General features: G+C 34.5%; 1 protein-coding gene across 7 annotated transcripts; it reads right to left on the bottom strand.

Annotated features, from left to right (window-relative positions):
* Positions 1–14,393: 14,393 nt before the first annotated feature.
* LOC147497898 (F-box protein SKIP22-like) lies at positions 14,394–18,489 on the bottom strand. 7 transcript variants are annotated; one of them, XM_086559005.1, is made up of 4 exons: positions 18,359–18,430; positions 18,040–18,240; positions 17,847–17,916; positions 14,394–17,606 (listed from the first exon to the last, which is right to left on the bottom strand). In XM_086559005.1, the coding sequence occupies exon 4, from the start codon at positions 15,648–15,650 to the stop codon at positions 15,012–15,014; it is 639 nt and encodes a 212-aa protein (XP_086415131.1). In that variant the 5' UTR covers positions 15,651–17,606; positions 17,847–17,916; positions 18,040–18,240; positions 18,359–18,430; the 3' UTR covers positions 14,394–15,011. The 7 variants fall into 7 exon arrangements, with proteins under 7 accessions (XP_086415131.1, XP_086415132.1, XP_086415133.1 ...); XM_086559006.1 differs by having other exon boundaries at positions 18,154–18,240; XM_086559007.1 differs by lacking the exon at positions 18,040–18,240 and having other exon boundaries at positions 18,359–18,489.
* Between the last annotated feature and the right edge of the window lie 882 nt (positions 18,490–19,371).

Below are 19,371 nucleotides of genomic sequence, written 5' to 3'. Positions count from 1 at the left end.
ATGAAGAGTATATTATTTCCAAAATATTTGGATACTCATAAAGCCTTTGTTTGTGAATTATATTTCACAATCTTGGATCTTCCCCGTCTCGCAAAGAAGAAGAGATAAATTCAAGACCAAAGGATGATCCTCAAAGTTAGTGTAAATACCATAATTGTCAATTTTATTTATAGGCATAATGGTATTTAAGAAAGGGGTTCCCATTATAATTTCTTTGGGTAAGGTCTTTAATTAAGAGAAAAGATAGAGGTATATTAACCTCATTCTTATTAATATTAACCTTAGTAAGCTTATCTTTGAATAGCAATTTTACTACCACTAGCATCGGGTCATAGTTTGAGTAGTAGTTTCAAAATATTTTGGTGGAATTAATCCTTCTTGGATGCAATTCATATATGCACCACTATCGACTAAAGCAATATAATTATTCAAAATATATTCTTTGTCAATAATCAAGGTTATAAAAATATTCCATTTCCTAGAAAGTATAGAGAAAGTGAAACTGCAGTGTTGGAAGTTAGTGTCTTCCTTGAAATAGTGTTTCTCTATTTGAAACACTCTTTGCTTTAAATGAAGAATCTCTTTGTTGAGATTCTGGATTTTATCATTGAGATCCTGGGTGACTAGAGACTTTGAGGAACTAGGTTTATTTTTTCCTAGGCGATCAAATACCTCTTTAAGATTATACCCTTCCGTAGGATCAACAATGTTGTCCTTAACTGTTTTAAAGCAAGTTTTAATTAACTTTAGCTTAGTGTCAGGGTCAGTAATAGAGTCGATAAGCTCTAGGACAGACTGTTGTTCTGAGGTCAGAACATTAATAGCTAGCCCATTCATCTGTAAAATAGCTCTCATGCTATCACATTTAGATTGCAACATGTTACACTGACATGGTGCTTCATTCTCTGAAGTACTAGAGTAAGGATCTTCAGATTTATTATCAGATTCAGAAGAACTAGTATTAAGTAAGATTTTACTTAATTGTAATTTAAGATCTTCATCAATCTCTAGATTATTGATCTTCTGTTTAGTATAACACTGGTTGGCATAATGACCAATTTTTCCACATTTTAAACAAGTAATATTACTTTTATGGTGTGGATCTTTATAAAAATCTTTATTAGGTTTCCAATTTTTATTGGAACTCCTTTTATGTTTTCGAGAATATATTCTCTTACTGTTTTTCTGGGGTTTTCGAGAAGAAATTTTCTTCTTTCTTTGAGAAGGAATATCATAAGCAAATTGCTCACAAAATTCTCCTAGCTCTTGTTTACCAGAAAGATTCTGTTTTTTAAGCTGATGCTATAGCTTAAGATCATTACATAGACTAAGACCTTCTTGAATGACCTGACTAATGAGACTCCCATAAGTATGAGACTCATAAGAAATATTAGATCCTCCATTAAGATCTCTGAGCTTTTTCCTAACCTTTTCTGCAAAGAAGTTAGGGAGACCATCAATAAATTTAGATTTCCAATGCTCACTATTAGCATCATGTAATTGTAAAACTTTGGCTAGGAAGACATCCTTATACCACCTAAAATGAGATAGAGTAGGACATCTAAGATTTTGCAGCATCTCTCTATTCTTTTCAGCCGACAAACCTTTACGGTCCAATAAAATGATGGACAATGGTTAGGCATAGAGTGTAAGCTGCGTCGAGGAAATAGATATATTCGATTAGCTTTAACTAAACTCCACTTTGGTAGAGTTATAGATTTCATCTCTTTGCTCATGAGTGAGAACATTATCCCACCAACCTTTAAGAATACCTACAAATCCATGGGAAATAAACCTACAGACATCTGCATCTGTATTTCCATGGGCTTTGCAAACACTCGCATACATGAGCATCTCCTGAAGCGTGTGATAAATCTGGTAGTCAGATTTAGCATCAATATTCCAAGTGTAAATAGTCTTAGCTTGATAAGACACTTGGTCATTAAAATAGGCTTCTTCATAAAGAATATCTTGAGGAGTGGGTCTAGGATAATAATTCCTGCTGTGGCCTATATGACTCACTTTCTGCGTATTCTGTTCATAAGTTATTTTATTCAGATTAGGAGAAGCAAAATTTGCTTCAATATCCAAAATTTCATTTGGATTAATATCATCTTCAGAGTTAGATTCTTGAGAAAGAATATTAAGATTTAATTTGCTTAATTGGGTGTATAATTTCTCAATAAAATCATTTTTGGATGAAGACTGATCCAGTTTGAAATTGGGAATATCCCAGGATTTGAATAGATGGTCTAATATGACCAAAAGAACTGTTTTGTTTTAAAGAAATATTCTTTAAAGGTTCTTTATCCTTATTAGGATCAATCCTAGGGGTATGTTTAAGGATATTTTCATTATTATTCTCAATTCGATTAATTGAGCTCCAATAGTTTGTAAACACAAATTTGTATAATTATTCGTTTTACAAATTTTATTAATATCCTCCATCCGCTTTTTGATTTGTGGGCTTCTTCTTGGGTGGGCTTGATATAAGCCTTGATCTCGGACTATCTTTCAATTTCAAAGGTGTTGTTGGAGGATGAATAGCTGTCATCTCCTTTTCATCAGTAGTAGTCCATTTTTTCTGATGAAATTCTAACACACCAATATAATTATGCACAGGAGTAAAATTACATTTAGTAGTGATCTCCTCCTTTGCAATAGGTGGAATAATAATCCTTTCCTGTTCTTGAATTACCTCTTTATTAGGTAACTTATTTTCCTTTTTAATTAAGGTATTTTCCTTAGGTAAATCTATTTTTACCTTGGCCATAAGCCTAGCCTCTTGTTTGGCTTTAAGAAAATCACTGATATCTTTTCTCAGAGTTGCACGCTCAACTCTGCCATTCAGAATTTTATGATTCTGATACTCTAAGCAAAACCATTTTGTCAGAGGAGTACAATTCCTCTGATGATAATCATAATAATCATCATAAGGTCTAAGCATAGGTTTCAATTCTGTAGGAGTAAAATATTTACTCAACTCTTCATATTTTAATTTATAAAATTGATAAGTTTCATAAGGTGTATAATCCATCTATAAAACAAAATCCATTTCGATCTTTGTGGGAGATTCCTAACTTGTCGTGTATAAATACCATGTGGTATTTGTTGATTAGAGATACGGATCTCTTCTACAGATTGATTGTACTATGTTGTAGATTCAGTTTCTGAAACTGAATGCCTAGAAGATTGTGGTATAGAGATCTTGTAAGAGGACCTCAAAGACAAACTTCTACCAACAAAAGGTTTCTTAAAGTTCAATATAACTTCACCTTCTGTTGTTTGGACTATCTGGTCTAAATCATTATTAATGATTGGCTGTGTTTTTGAGCGTTTACGCAAATCCATGATTCTGGAAATTGAATCTCACTCCAAGGAATCATCCTGGGTGTTGCTACACTAGAAGTTAAAAGATTTGTGTCTATTAACACAGTCTTACCTGGTGTAGTTTTATGTCGTACATTAGGTGTTAAAGTCTATAACACCTTGTAGTGAATTCGTAAGTAATTCCTATCACTTGAGATCAGGGTAAAAGTTATAACCTTTAGCTTTGAATTTGTAATGATCTGAGAATCATAAAGATTTCTATCCGATAAAGCTAAACTTAAATTAGGATAGACATCAAAATAGATCGGTCCATGACAAAGACTAGTCTCTACCGCTCCCATAAGGGACGGTAAATAGTCGAGACACCTAGCATCTCGAGTGTTGCTTGAATACAAGCATTCATACCCAAAAGGGTCAATGGTCCGAAAGCAACTCAGTATTAGGCCTATGTGAATAAATTTATAATTTTTCACATGGTGATATAAATAAATCAACGACTTAAAAGATTTAAATTATTACTCATGGAATTTAAACTAATAGTTTGTTCCATAGTTTTTACCGCAATTTTCTCGGGTCAATTTTTCAATCCGGTTACCATATCTATATATGGTTTTGGGATCCATATTAGGGATCGTCCATTTATTCATTTTGTCCCGTGTGTCGAGATCATACTCGATTAATTCTGTGTTCTTAATTGAACTCAGATCATCATTATTTGATGATTGTGCCATGGGGGTTGAGGTGTTAGTGCAAAACAGGTAGAGTATAATGAATTATAACTATACTAAATAGTATAAAAACTATTCTTGATGTAATCATTGACATCATTCTTCTTCTCCAAATATTATAAACAGTATAATCAAAATTAAGTCTTTAGTGCTTATATTAAGTAAAACCACGTCTGTCAACGCTTTACGGGGAGCAAACGGCCTAAACGCATTTCTTGCTAAACAAATAGTCTTAAGATATAAATTAAGTAATCGACTTTGGTGACTAATAAGAGTTACCAATATAAACATAAAGAAACAATAATGACCTCTTGCTAAAGCAAATAGTCTCATTTCAACAAGAATAAAATTAAGTAATCTTAACTTCATCTCTAATAAGATACTATTCATAATAATGGAAAAGAAGAGTCAACAGTATTTTATTTATATAAATACTGAACTTTTATTTATATGGATGGAAGTATATGTTACAAGGGGAGATAGAGAGCACTCTTAGCAAACTAGAAAGAAAATTCAAAGGTAAAATATTGGATGCCCTCAACAAGGGTGAGGTATCCCTTTTATACTAGTCGGAACTCAAAATATAATTTGGAGTCCGCACAGGAAGTGGCTACGTGTGCTTCAATAGTTGCAGTCGACTGGGCCACCTTGACAAAGCATACTTGTCTTTTACTTCTGTCTTCAAAGGATAAGAATCCTTTTGATACTTTATTCCATTACCTTTTGACTTTAAAGAAAAGAAAAAGGTGAAATGTCCCTTTCATGGGTCCTTATTGGATAAAGTAAAAGAATACAGCTGTTGATTCAATTTCTGGTCCTTAATTTGGGCCATAGTGTCTGCCATTATGCTGAGTGCGTAGATTCTCAGCAACTTGGATTAGGATGTCATTATCCACATCTTCTAGTTCTGACTCAGAGGAAAGGTTCCCAAGATGGTAAAGATACTCATAAGGTCCTTCTTCATCTATTAATTTGAGGATCTCCATAGCTGTTGGACTAAGAGCCAAAGAGCTAATCCTGCTGAATTGCTCAAAGAATTTGGTTTTATTAGAATTGTCCAAGGATTCTGTAAGGATTATAAATCTATCAGATTCAGACAGAAAAGTAAACTTTGGATACTTTTGTACTGAATTAGATCTGATAAACCATTTAATCTGATGAAGACCAATAGCACGGATTTCGGCCATTTCTCTGATCCTGTCTTCTGCTGTAATTAAATGAAATTTCTCCTTAGATTCCGAAAGAGAAATGACACTTGATATGTCATCAAAAGGTCTCTGTTTATGGATTCGGACCAGAAATACTGCAGGATAAGTTTCATCTTCTGTATATTCAGGACAAGCTGTAATGAATTCACAGAAAATAGTTCCACGCCATTTTATCATAGTATTTTCTATGGCCTGTACCAACGGTGAAGGCAGGAATGTTCTGTCATTAGTTCCTGCTTCCAAAGATACTTCTGTACTGATGGTTATGGATTTAATAAATCCCATCTCTAGTAATTCATCAATTAAAAACATATCTTCAGGACCAAAATATTGCCAAAATGTGGCAGGAAGGAAGATATGAAGACTAGGATGTATACTGTGAGTGCCTTCAGTAATATGGGCAATACCTTTTATAATCAAAGGGCAAGAACCCAAAACTATTGAATTCCAATTATTAATCCATTTCTGAAAATGTGAAGGAGGAAGATTTTGGATTAATTCAGGTAAAGGTGCTGGAAGGGAAATTTTGGCTTTATTCCAAAAGTATTCTGAAAAGTCTTTGGAGAGAATACTCCAAGACACACAATCAAGGGATCTTTTTGAACTATTGGTTTTATTAACCTGAGACCAAGGCTTGATTGAGTTCTGGTTAAGCTTGCTAAAATATTTAGCAGTGATTTTAAGAATCTGGATAAGATCTTTTTTATTATGCTGATCAAATGTATTGATAACATTCTCCAAAATGGACTTCTAAAAGCTGTGAAGCTTTTGATGTGTAAAGAACTTATGTCGGTTATCATAGACATAAGGTAACTCTAGATTATCAAATCGTACTTTTCTTTTACCAGTACTTTTAGATTCTCTAGAAAAATTATGCGAAGAACTCGCATAAGTGTTGAAATATTCAGACTCCAAGGTTTTACCCTTGTTGATGCTGTTAGAAATACCAACAGACTCCTGGGAATGATCCCAGTTAAGGAGGCCTAAATTGTCCTCAAGAATGTTGATAATCTCAACATTAGCAGTATCCTGAAAGGATTCAGAGTCCTTTAATGGTTGCTCTGTGTGCTGTCCATATAATTGATTCTCCAATGAACCAAATTGGAGCATGCTGGATTCTGTAAAAAGACATTCAATTATGCCTTAGATGTACAGGATATAATCCCGGAGAAATATTCTCTGAATAATGAAGAGTATATTATTTCCAAAATATTTGGATACTCATAAAGCCTTTGTTTGTGAATTATATTTCACAATCTTGGATCTTCCTGTTCTGCAAAGAAGAAGAGATAAATTCGAAGACCAACGGATGATCCTCAAAGTTAGTGTAAATACCATAATTGTCAATTTTATTTATAGGCATAATGGTATTTAAGAAAGGGGTTCAAAGATAATTTCTTTGGGTAAGGTCTTTAATTAACAGAAAAGATAGAGGTATATTAACCTCATTCTTATTAATATTAACCTTAGTAAGTTTATGCCGAATAGCAATTTTACTACCACTAGCACTGGTCATAGTTTGAGTAGTAGTTTCAAAATATTTTGGTGGAATTAATCCTTCTTGGATGCAATTCATATCTGCACCACTATCGACTAAAGCAATATAATTATTCAGAATATATTCTTTGTCAATAATCAAGGTTATAAAAATATTCCATTTCCTAGAAAGTATAGAGGAAGTGAAACTGCAGTGTTGGAAGTTACTATCTTCCTTGAAAAAGTGTTTCTCTATTTGAAACATTCTTTGCTTTAAATGAAGAATCTCTTTGTTGTGATTCTGGATTTTATCATTGAGATTCTAGGTGACTAGAGACTTTGAGGAACTAGGTTTATTCTTTCCTAGGCGATCAAAAACCTCTTTAAGATTATACCCTTCCGTAGGATCAACAATGTTGTCCTTAACTATTTTAAAGCAAGTTTTAATTAACTTTAGCTTAGTGTCAGGGTCAGTAATAGAGTCGATAAGCTCTAAGACCGACTGTTGTTCTGAGGTCAGAACATTAATAGCTAACCCATTCATCTGTAAAATAGCTCTCATGCTGTCACATTTAGATTGCAACATGTTACACTGACATGGTGCTTCATTCTCTGAAGTACTAGAGTAAGGATCTTCAGATTCATTATCAGATTCAGAAGAACTAGTATTAAGTAAGATTTTACTTAATTGTAGTTTAAGATCTTCATTGATCTCTAGATTATTGATTTTCTGTTTAGTATAGCATTGGTTGGCATAATGACCAATTTTTCCACATTTTAAACAAGTAATATTACTTTTATGGTGTGGATCTTTATAAAAATCTTTATTAGGTTTCCAATTTTTATTAGAACTCCTTTTATGTTTTCGAGAATATATTCTCTTACTGTTTTTCTTGGTTTTTCTGGAAGAAATTTTCTTCTTTCTTTGAGAAGGAATATCATAAGCAAATTGCTCACAAAATTCTCCTAGCTCTTGTTTACCAGAAAGATTCTGTTTTTTCAGCTGATGCTGTAGTTTAAGATCATTACATAGGCTAAGACCTTCTTGAATGACCTGACTAATGAGACTCCCATAAGTATGAGACTCATAAGAAATATTAGATCCTCCATTAAGATCTCTGAGCTTTTTTCTAACTTTTTCTGCAAAGAAGTTAGGGAGACCATCAATAAATTTAGATTTCCAATGCTCACTATTAGCATCATGTAATTGTAGAACTTTGGCTAGGAAGACATCCTTATACCACCTAAAATGAGATAGAGTAGGACATCTAAGATTTTGCAGCATTTCTCTATTCTTTTTCAAGTGACAAACCTTACGGTCCAATAAAATGATGGACAATGGTTAGGCATAGAGTGTAGCTCAAGGCCGCGTCGAGAAATAGATATATTGATTGGCCGGAACTAAACTCCAATTTGGTAGAGTTATAGATTTCATCTCTTTGCTCATGAGTGAGAACATTATCCCACCAACCTTTAAGAATACCTACAAATCCATGGGAAATAAACTGCGGACATGATCAGATTTCCATGGGCTTTGCAAACACTTGCATACACATGAGCATCTCCCGGCGTGTGATAAATCGATAGTCGATTTAGCATCAATATTCAAGTGTAAATAGTCTTAGCTTGATAAGACACTTGGTCATTAAAATAGGCTTCTTCATAAAGAATATCTTGAGGAGTGGGTCTAGGATAATAATTCTTTGTGTGACCTATATGACTCACTTTAGCGTGATACGTTCATAAGTTATTTTATTCAGATTAGAGAAGTTTAAATTTGCTTCAATGTCCAAAATTTCATTTGGATTAATATCATCTTCAGAGTTAGATTCTTGAGAAAGAATATTAAGATTTAATTTGCTTAATTGGGTGTATAATTTCTCAATAAAATCATTTTTGGATGAAGTGATCCAGTTTGAAATTGGGAATATCCACAGGATTTGAATAGATGGTCTAATATGACCAAAAGAACTGTTTTGTTTTAAAGAAATATTCTTTAAAGGTTCTTTATCCTTATTAGGATCAATCCTAGGGGTATGTTTAAGGATATTTTCAGTATTATTCTCAATATTATTCTCAATTCTGATTAATTGAGCTCCAATAGTTTGTAAACACAAATTTGTATAATTATTCTGTTTACAAATTTTATTAATATCCTCCATCCGCACAGATTTGTGGGCTTCTTCTTGGGTGGGCTTGATATAAGCCGCAGTCTCTAGACTATCTTTCAGTTTCAAAGGTGTTGTTGGAGGATGAATAGCTGTCATCTCCTTTTCATCAGTAGTAGTCCATTTTTTCTGATGAAATTCTAACACACCAATATAATTATGCACAGGAGTAAAATTACATTTAGTAGTGATCTCCTCCTTTGCAATAGGTGGAATAATAATCTTCTCCTGTTCTTGAATTACCTCTTTATTAGGTAACTTATTTTCCTTTTTAATTAAGGTATTTTCCTTAGGTAAATCTATTTTTACCTCGGCCATAAGCCTAGCCTCTTGTTTGGCTTTAAGAAAATCACCGATATCCTTTTCTCCGAGTTGCACGCTCTAACTCGCCATTCAGAATTTTTGATTCGATACTCTAAGCAAAACCATTTTGTCGAGGAGTACAATTCCTCGATGATAATCATAATAATCATCATAAGGTCTAAGCATAGGTTTTAATTCTGTAGGAGTAAAATATTTACTCAACTCTTCATATTTTAATTTATAAAATTGATAAGTTTCATAAGGTGTATAATCCATCTATAAAACAAAATCCATCTCTCGATTTGTGGGAGATTCCCTAGCTTGTCGTGTATAAATACCATGTGGTATTTGTTGATTAGAGATCTGGATCTCTTCTACTGATTGATTATCTTGTGTTGTAGATTCGGTTTGAAATCGAATGCCTAGAAGATTGTCGTATAGAGATCTTGTAAGAGGACCTCAAAGACAAACTTCTACCAACAAAAGGTTTCTTAAAGTTCAATATAACTTCACCTACATTGTTTGGACTATCCGGTCCAAATCATTATTAATGATTGGTCTGTGGTTGAGCGGCGTTTACGCAAATCCATGATTCTCGAAATTGAATCTCACTCCAAGGAATCATCCGGGTGTTGCTACACTAGAAGTTAAAAGATTTGTGTCTATTAACACAGTCTTACCTGGTGTAGTTTTATGTCGCACATTAGGTGTTAAAGTCTGTAACACCTTGTAGTGAATTCTGTAAGTAATTCCTATCACTTCAGATCGGGTAAAAAGTTATAACCTTTAGCCCTGAATTTGTAATGATCTGAGAATCATAAAGATTTCTATCCGATAAAGCTAAACTTAAATTAGGATAGACATCAAAATAGACCGGTCCATGACAAAGACTAGTCTCTCTTGCTCCCATAAGGGACGGTAAATAGTCGAGACACCTAGCATCTCGAGTGTTGCTTGAATACAAGCATTCATACCCAAAAAGGGTCAATGGTCCGAAAGCAACATGTATTAGGCCTATGTGAATAAATTTATAATTTTTCACATGGTGATATAAATCACGAGGGCTTAAAAGATTTAAATTATTACTCATGGAATTTAAACTAATAGTTTGTTCCATAGTTTTTACAGCAATTTTACTGGTCAATTTTTCAATCCAGTTACCATATCTATATATGGTTTTGGGATCCATATTAGGGATCGTCCATTTATTCATTTTGTCCTGTGTGTCGAGATCATACTCGATTAATTCTGTGTTCTTAATTGAACGCAGATCATCATTATTTGATGATTGTGCCATGGGGGTTGAGGTGTTAGTGCAAAACAGGTAGAGTATAATGAATTATAACTATACCAAACAGTATTAAAACTATTCTTTATGTAATCATTGACACATCGTCTTCTTCTCCAAATATTATAAACAGTATAATCAAAATCAAGTCTTTAGTGCTTATATTAAGTAAAACCACGTCTGTCAACGCTTTACGGGGAGCAAACGGCCTAAACGCATTTCTTGCTAAATGGCACAGCATATACCCTACGCGACTTTGGTGACGTCCCAGAGTTACCAATATAAACGTAAAGAAACAATAATGACCTCTTGCCAATGCAAATAGTCTTATTTCATCAAGAATAAAATTAAGTAATCTTAACTTTATCTCTAATAAGATACTATTCATAATACTGGAAAGGAAGAGTCAACAGTATTTTAGGATCCAGGCGGACATTCTTGTGGTCGGAAAACCGAGCCTTTAAGCAAGTAGTCCTAAAGAGTAACCCTCACACCTTTTTCCTTAATCATACTTATATCTCTTACTTACATATTTTCGTAGGAAATAAAACAATTAGATATAATTGTAAAACATTTCCTCACCGTTATGCACTAACCTCAAATTAAGCTGCCATGGCTCTGATACCAAAAGAAAGAAAGAGAGATCAGGTAAAACACCTGATTAATCATTGACACATCGTCTTAAATATTGTCTAAAAATATATATATATATATATATATATATATATATATATATATATAATATATATATATATAAATATATATATATATATATATATATATCCCCTAGTTTTCCCGTTGAGCCTTTATATTAGCCATTTTATTTTTCATCCATTATTTCCTTTCCCATATCCATATCTGATGAGTTCGAGAAATATGATGAAGAGCATAAAAGAGAATAGAAAGACCTATACAAATACGAAAATTCGTTCTATCAGTTGGCGCCGATTGATGAATCTAGTTAGCTGTGTCAAAACCAAGAAAAAAATAAATTCCATGAAAGAAAAAAATAATAATAAAAAAATAAAAAAAAATCAAAGTTATTAACTCCAAAAATAAAATCAAATGGAGTAGAAAAGCCAAAAAAGGCGAAGTATGGAACAATTTTGAAACAGAAGAACACTAGGTTTTCTCCAGTAATTATTTGAAGACCATATTTTCTCTAACTTATTGTTTTGTTATCCATTCCATTCCTTCTAAACCATTTCCTAAGCCCCGTAATACCTAATAAAAGTCCTCTAGCTCAATTAGGATAGGTTAGTATGATAGTAAGTGGTAGACGTGATTGATCGACCTCGACTTCCGACGTCATTGAGAATGTGAGGAAACGTGTGCCCACTGTACACTGGAGTAAGCAAAACTTGAGTGAAAAATATGAGAGAATTTGTGTTTCGACACATACCTGTGAGAACCTACTTAAGGACGCTCTCCGAAGGATCCAGAAACGGCCCTGTTTGTACATTTCATTGTAAAGTTCACTGCATACATATTCATATGTAGATGTTTTGATTATTGTACATTTATTAACGTAGGTTTCAAAGGAATTAATCTGCGTTCCCCGCTAGTGAGACGTATAGATATCTGATATCTAATTTAGGGAACAAACCTTTGTTACTGAGTCGTTGTAGTATAGGTGAAGTTTGTGGGTATCTTCTCTGGAAAACTCTCACGAGGCTAAAACTCGTCCACTAGGGAATTCCTAGTGGTTTAAGGCCTTGTTGCATATGGTCAATACAATCGCACTCTGCGAAATGACAATTAGCTTAGGACTACACATTTTTGACCACTTATCTGTTTTAGTGTATCTTCTTTGCTTGAGGACAAGCAAAGTGTTGTTTGGGGGTGGTTGATAAGTACCAAAATTGTGTTTTAAACCCCGCAGAGACATTATATTTGGGTCAATTATGTGTTTAATAAATGTAAATTAATTGTATTTTCATGTTTTCACAGGTTTCGACAGTTAGCGATAAAATACACACAGAACCTGTGTTTCAGCATGAAATACAGCCGAATAAAGCTTGGACTTGAAATCTTTAGTATCAGCTCATTTAAAGCTCCAATCTGCCAGCAAAGCTCATGAACTCCGAGAACCATGAAACAAGTTGAAGAATCCAAACTTGAGTTCTTGAGCTAGCCAAATGAGTCATGTTCGGGTCAAGACTTGGTCAAACTGACTTATAACAGTCCGAAAATTAGTAGAAAGTTCAAATGGTGACATCTTTTGTCTCCTAACTCCGATTAAAGCATATGACCTGTCAAAAAGATCAGCACAGAAAACTCTACACAACGGTATATTGCTTTTACAAAATGGACGTATGGTTTGAAATCAGAGATAAAGCCAAGCACGTCACTATTCATCGAAGACGACGTAGATATTTTAGATTTTTTATTATTTAACTTTTTGTAAAGTCAAAAGATGAATAGTTCTGAATAGTGTCAAATAATGATTACTAATTCTTAAAGTCAAAAAGTTGAATAGTGATCAAATCTCAGTCGTTGGATCAGATTTCTGAGATTCGATCACGACCGTCCATTCAACTATAAATAGAAGGGTCTAGTTTTAGTTTTTCTCATGGAATGGTTAGCATTCCATCAGTAGGAGTAGAGTAGTTTACTGCTTTCCTAGTGTAATGAAGAATTTAATTTCCAATCTTTAATTAAAATGTTTTTAATTCAGTTTTATTTTTAGTTAATTAGAATAAAACTTTAGTTATGTGATCTCAGAGCGGAAACTCTGCCCGAGTGAGAATTATATCCGTTTGGGGAGTTAATAAAACTCATGTGAGGGAAAATCTTCGTTGTTGGTTTGGTAAGTTGTTTAGGAAGAACAACTAGACCTACATCCTATCCCAAAATGATAGTTGGTGTAGTGTCTAGTTAGGGATCAAAGTGATGAGCTTAGAGATAAGTCATTGCTTTGGTTCCACTTGCTAGCATGTATGAGCTTAGAGATGAGCCATACATGTTAGGGATCAAGTTTTCTTCTATTAGACTTGTCTATGAGTTCTAGGAAGAATAAAATGAACTTATCAAACAACAAAACTTATTAAAATCATTGAGATGAAATATTTTGCAATTTTATTGAAATGTGAACGAAATGACAAACCCGACCGCTGTTTTACAGCTAGATCAACTGACAACTACATTAATCAACTTCTTATGTCCTTGAGTAGTACCACTTAACCTCATTGTCATGTAGGATCAAATCCACCTGTAGGGTTTACATGACAATCCTTATGAGCTCCTCAAAGGGACATCATCAGCCTGACTTCTTGCGGGACACGGATTCCTTCTATAATCAACAGCACACCTTACATACAATGTCATTACCCAATCCATCGAGTTTGTCGATTCACAAATGAATCTCACTCATTGATGATTTAAAGCAATGTACAATGCACGTAAGTGCCCGTTATTATATCTGGATTAAGAGGACAAGCATCCATAATAACAGAGGCGTTTGTTTTCTTATATAGTCAGCATAAAGAGAAACAACCTCACTTAGTCCTGTTCAATACACACAAAGTGTACTAGTGTAATCTTATAGTCAAGATAGGCTAATACCAGATTATACTACAACTGTACCAATGATTTGTCCAAATCCATTTAGGTTGTGAACGTTTGCCTATACTTTATAAGGTACTGATGATATGATCTTCTGTGTGTCACCACACACTATATCATCTACAACATAAAGTATTAGACATATGCATATAACTAATAACATATATAATATGCATAACATTTGCCCATATGATTCTCATTCAAAATATAAAGAATTAGAGTTATTACAAAAGTAATGCTTTTAGTATATAACCCTATCACTCACATCACCAATCACATCTCTCATCTCCTCATACAAAAAATGCAAACAAAACAAACAATGGCGAAAGCAGAAACAATGTCAAAATTTCAGTTAGATAGCAAACAAATTGAACAATCTTTTGAGCAAATGAAGTCTTTGCTCAATGACAAGAAAGATTGGAGGGTGTTCTTGGAGATGATGGAGAACGATGGCAAGTTGAGTCTCAAAGTCTGTAAGCACTGCAATTGTATGTGCTATTTACAGTTGTATGATTATTTTGGTCTATGCGAAGATGAATTAGCATCATATCCTCCACCTGGCTTTGCTCCAAAACTAAGCCAAGGGTTTTGATTTGAAATTTGCTCCAAAACCAGCACCACCACAACCAACAACACCACCACAACCACCACCACTACCACCAACAAAAACACCTCTTCCTCTTCTCAGGCGATCACCAAGAGTAGGTGGTCTAGGACCATCACAATCACCTGGTCCATCACAATCACCTGCACGTCAAGCTAAAGAAATTGTCTTGGCACTAAAAGCAGTTGGAGTGTGCATGAGCAAGAAGAAGTCCAACAAGAAGAAGAAGTAATCTCAATGTCCAAGTCTCAAGTTTGTCTTGTTTCATGGTGTGTTATATGTTTGAAGTTCAAGCATTCTATGTTCTATGTTTGAAGATCTATGTTTAGAGTCAAGTCAGTGTCAAGTGTCTAATGTTAGTTCCAATGTTTTCAGTTTGAGTTCGGCTGGAAGGTGCATGAAGCATGGCGGAGGTATAAGTCCAGTTTTCTCACATAGATCTGTTAAAAGAGGCAATGCAAGTTTATCTTTTACAATTCTCCAAAATTCGAGAACTTTACTTTCATGGAAAGATTTAGAAGAACCATTTGTCATCGACTTACACACAAACTCTAAGGATGGAACAAAACAAAATTTATCCAAACACAACCTGAATGGAGGGTTCTTGCTTAGAGACCCAATCACATTCATGAACTTTCCCCAAGTTTGAAACCTGAATTCAACTGTTTCCAACACTTCACTGCCAACACCTATAAGATCAGGAACAGTATATCGCCAATGTCCAGATCTCGGCGTCCGACCTTCTGGAAGATGAAATTTGTCTATCTTCCTCTTCTTCTTTTTTGGCTGGGTATCTATCTTCCTCTGTGACAAACGATCAACACAAACGAACCCGAACTCCAAACGGACTGCATGAACAGCAATGATGAGAAGAGTGCGACCTTTGACGGCATTGTGGCCGTTACCATTACCCACCATATCCTTAAAAACGTTCTTAAGAAAACTACATATTTCAGTCCTCTCCATTTTCTCCGTTTCCATCTTTTTTAAGAAGATTAAAAAGTATAACAAACTAACAAAGAAGGTGAATTGAGCAGTAATATGTGTCGTCTATTTATAAGTTTCACGAAAAACTCTCGCCGAACAGAGTTAGGATTACAAGTTCTACTCGGTTTCATAACTCCCTTGGACTCCGTGTCCTACGCGGCATCCAATTTCTATTTTCGCCCGGCCCATGGCAGGGATTGTTAAAGAGAGAAGTGCATTATGGCATAAAACAAACTATGGCGAATATGTCGATGTATTGCGGAATGTATAAAAATTTGAAGACTAACCCATGGGCTTCCAACTTTTAATGGTTCGAGGATAGGAGTTTTTTTAGTTTTTACAGACGAAAGAGAATGCAGTAAAGATGATAAGAAGCGATTTCTTTCACTCCTTTCGCTTTGGGGCACTTTCTTTGCCTTTACTGAATACAATAAGAAGATTTACTACAACCCAAAACTTTCCCAAAGCACAACATATACACTTTCATATATACACACACTCTTTAACTATCTATTTCTATGTTTTGATTAAAGAATGGCTGTGTTTTGTAGGGAAATGAAGAATTGTTGGTAGTGATAGGAGGTGGAGCAGCTGGAGTGTATGGAGCAATAAGAGTTAAAACAGTTGCACCTCATTTGAGTGTTCTTGTTATTGAGAAAGGGAAGTTTTTGTCCGAGGTAAACTGTTTATTCACAGTTTGTAAAGTACCCTTTTCTTCAAATGGAAAAATGATTATAAATATGTGTCAAGTTTTGTACAGTTTTATGCAACGAACTTGGCATCTGCATGTGGTTATGACTTGGGCCTTGAGATTAATATTTGTAGCCGTTAGTTGAAATGGCGAAAACATTGCAAATGTGGTATCTTTGTGGAGTTATGACTTGAGACTTTGTGGAGATACGAGTTATGATTTAGGAAAATCAAGGACAACTGCACCAGAAATATAAGGATGAACCAGATATCAATTTTACTTGCATAATTTTGGATAGAAGACCAAAAATTGGATTGAAATTGCAAGCTGTATTTGCCTCTGTGCTGCTGAACCCATGGGAGATGGAAGCTTATCATGTTCCAAATCCAGCATAAATATGTAAACATAGGTAAGCTTATAATGGTAGTGCTACGTATACAGCAGGCATATAGGGGATGGACAATCATTTTGTGACGATTAAAATTAAAATTAATAATTAATACACTACAAAACAACATTACTCAGGGCAAGTTTTGGCATAGGGATCTACTATGGTGGTTATCAAATGGTGGTCCACTTGATGTTGCATATGTACAGAATCACTGCACTGTCGTAGATACATGTTTTGCACTGTAAAGTTATAAAATCCAGAGTCTCTGCAGCTGGCTGTTAGCAATATCAATCCAACTTCTTTTATGTACCTTTGGTAGGTAAAATAGGGATTGAATGACGTACCATTTGTGTAAGGTCCCGAGAGAGTGAAATTGAGAAGTTCATGTGGCCCAAATATATCAATGTCTGGAGTGTCTGGTAGAGTCCACCCTGTGAACATCTCCTGATTCTTCGAATCTCACTCTCATTAAAGGTATTAGAATGGTTATAGAACTCTGGAAACAACTTCAAGTACATTCTCAATCGAGGTCCTGCTTCCTAGCTAAATGAATCAATATATAACTGGTAAAGATTTACTTTAAGACAACTGTTATGTATACTTCAAATGGGTACTCATAGGGAAGAAAATCTGAGAACCCAGGACTTTTCATACGTTATCCAACTTTAAGAGGAACTGCACAGAAGCAAGGCACATGAGAATTTTCAACATACTCATAGTATTCAGGGCACAATTGACTTTGACATCCTGCTAAAGTGGTTTTTGAGCTCTCTGATACTTCCTCAAATCCAATCTGAGATCTACAGTAACTCAGTAAGGGACTATGTTGAGTTGGTTGGCAACTTTACACACAGGATTGCCTTGAAGCCTGATCAAGTAAAGCTAATAAAATCACAACAATGAAAACAAAATTTTGAAATCAAGCTAATTCACAGCTGAACTAAAACAGAACTGATAAAACCAAGAGTACAGATGCATCGAAGTTCAAAGAGCTGCAATTAAAATAAACTAAAAATTCAAGAAACTGACAGTGGCCTTATGCAACTGAGTTAAGAGGAAAGGAAAAAAAAACTGCATTATGAATCTGAGGCTGCATTACCAAACTCACCTGATGGTGACATTTGCAGGGGGGGTGTAGCCTTCCTGAAATATTTGAAAACAAATTGTTCTGGAAATCCCTGCAGCATCAAATCCCACCATTTATAGTTTCATACCAATATCAATCTTAAATCTTACTACCTAAACAAACTACTACTATTTATCTTCATTATGAAGCGGTCTTTGTTATAAATAAACATTACATGGGAAATTATGCTCTGATGCTTTGCAAGACACATACTTGAGACTTGAGAGTCCATGGAAGCAAAGATGATACTAAACCAGAAAAATGCTCATTTTACAAAATCACGTCTTACAAGAGAAGACTCTCAGTTGCATTGAAGGTCCTGTTTCGCCAAACGGTGGATGGAACAACTCCACTTAATGAATTGTTCTCCAACGACCTCAAACGGAGAAAGATGACCATACTAAACCAGACCGATTTATCTTATAAATACTCTTATGACATCACAATCGAATTGAAATGGGAATAAAAGTAGAAACTTTAATATGCCCACTCACAATCTCTGCAGACGTGGAAGTCCTGAAAAGTTGGCAGGAATAGGTCCACTGAGGTCGTCGAAAGATAGATCACTGCATATTTATAACTCATCTTTCCATGATTTTTTCCTTTGCTTAATGCCATTCCTAGTTTCCCACCAAAATGAACTAAATAAGCAAAAGTTCTTAAGTGCATATAGTTAAAAGATCAAATTCCAAGTATCCCCGTAGGGTAGGATACCGGCCAATTAGTTCTTACAGTCAAAGACAATGAAAATAGGAAAAAAAAAAAACGCTGTTTGCATTTGAAAGACCTCGGAGATGATTTCCATAGTCAATTCACGCTCGCATCCATTTGCACGGACAAAGAATTGCCCGTTTTGGAAATAATCGTGTTTATAGAATAGTAGGACCGATTCTCTGGAATAAAGTGCATCTTTATGATGCAATAGAGGGAACCATCCTCGACGTAAAATTTCAGTATCAAAATATGGGTGAAATAGACCGCTTTGGAAATTTCCCATAAAATTTTACTCGGGCACGAAAATTCGAGTGAGGACCATTAAAGATGGAAGGAATAGAGTGGTGAAGAAAATTTAGTGGAAAATAGAAGATTGGATTTTAGAAGTGTCTAGCCTATCTATAAATAGGCATCAATCTGAAGATGCAGAAAATACGAATCGAGGTGTCATAGGGTAGTTAAACCACATATATCTTCTAAAACAATACGCAAAAGTGGATATAGTGTGGATGAGAAGAATAGTGCATCTGACTACAAGGTGTGTATGTGTGTGTGTGTGTGTGTGTTTTTTTTTTTTTTTTTTTACGTAAATAGCGTAAATAGAAGGACAAGGAAGATGTAACAACGTACAGAGATGTGAAAACACACCATAATGACACGAGGAATAAAATACAAACCTAAATATTAGATAGGACTATATGCCACATTAACAACATTACTAAAATAAAACAAACGAGCATGAAGACTTGAGTAGCATATTCAATTTGCCGCTGTTCAAACTTTTCTAGTACAT

The sequence above is a fragment of the Coptis chinensis genome, chromosome 5, assembly GCF_015680905.1.
Source record: "Coptis chinensis isolate HL-2020 chromosome 5, ASM1568090v1, whole genome shotgun sequence".
Taxonomy (NCBI): Eukaryota; Viridiplantae; Streptophyta; class Magnoliopsida; order Ranunculales; family Ranunculaceae; genus Coptis; species Coptis chinensis.
Note: the sequence above shows the minus strand (reverse complement) of the source record. Positions and strands in the feature narration are given on the sequence as shown.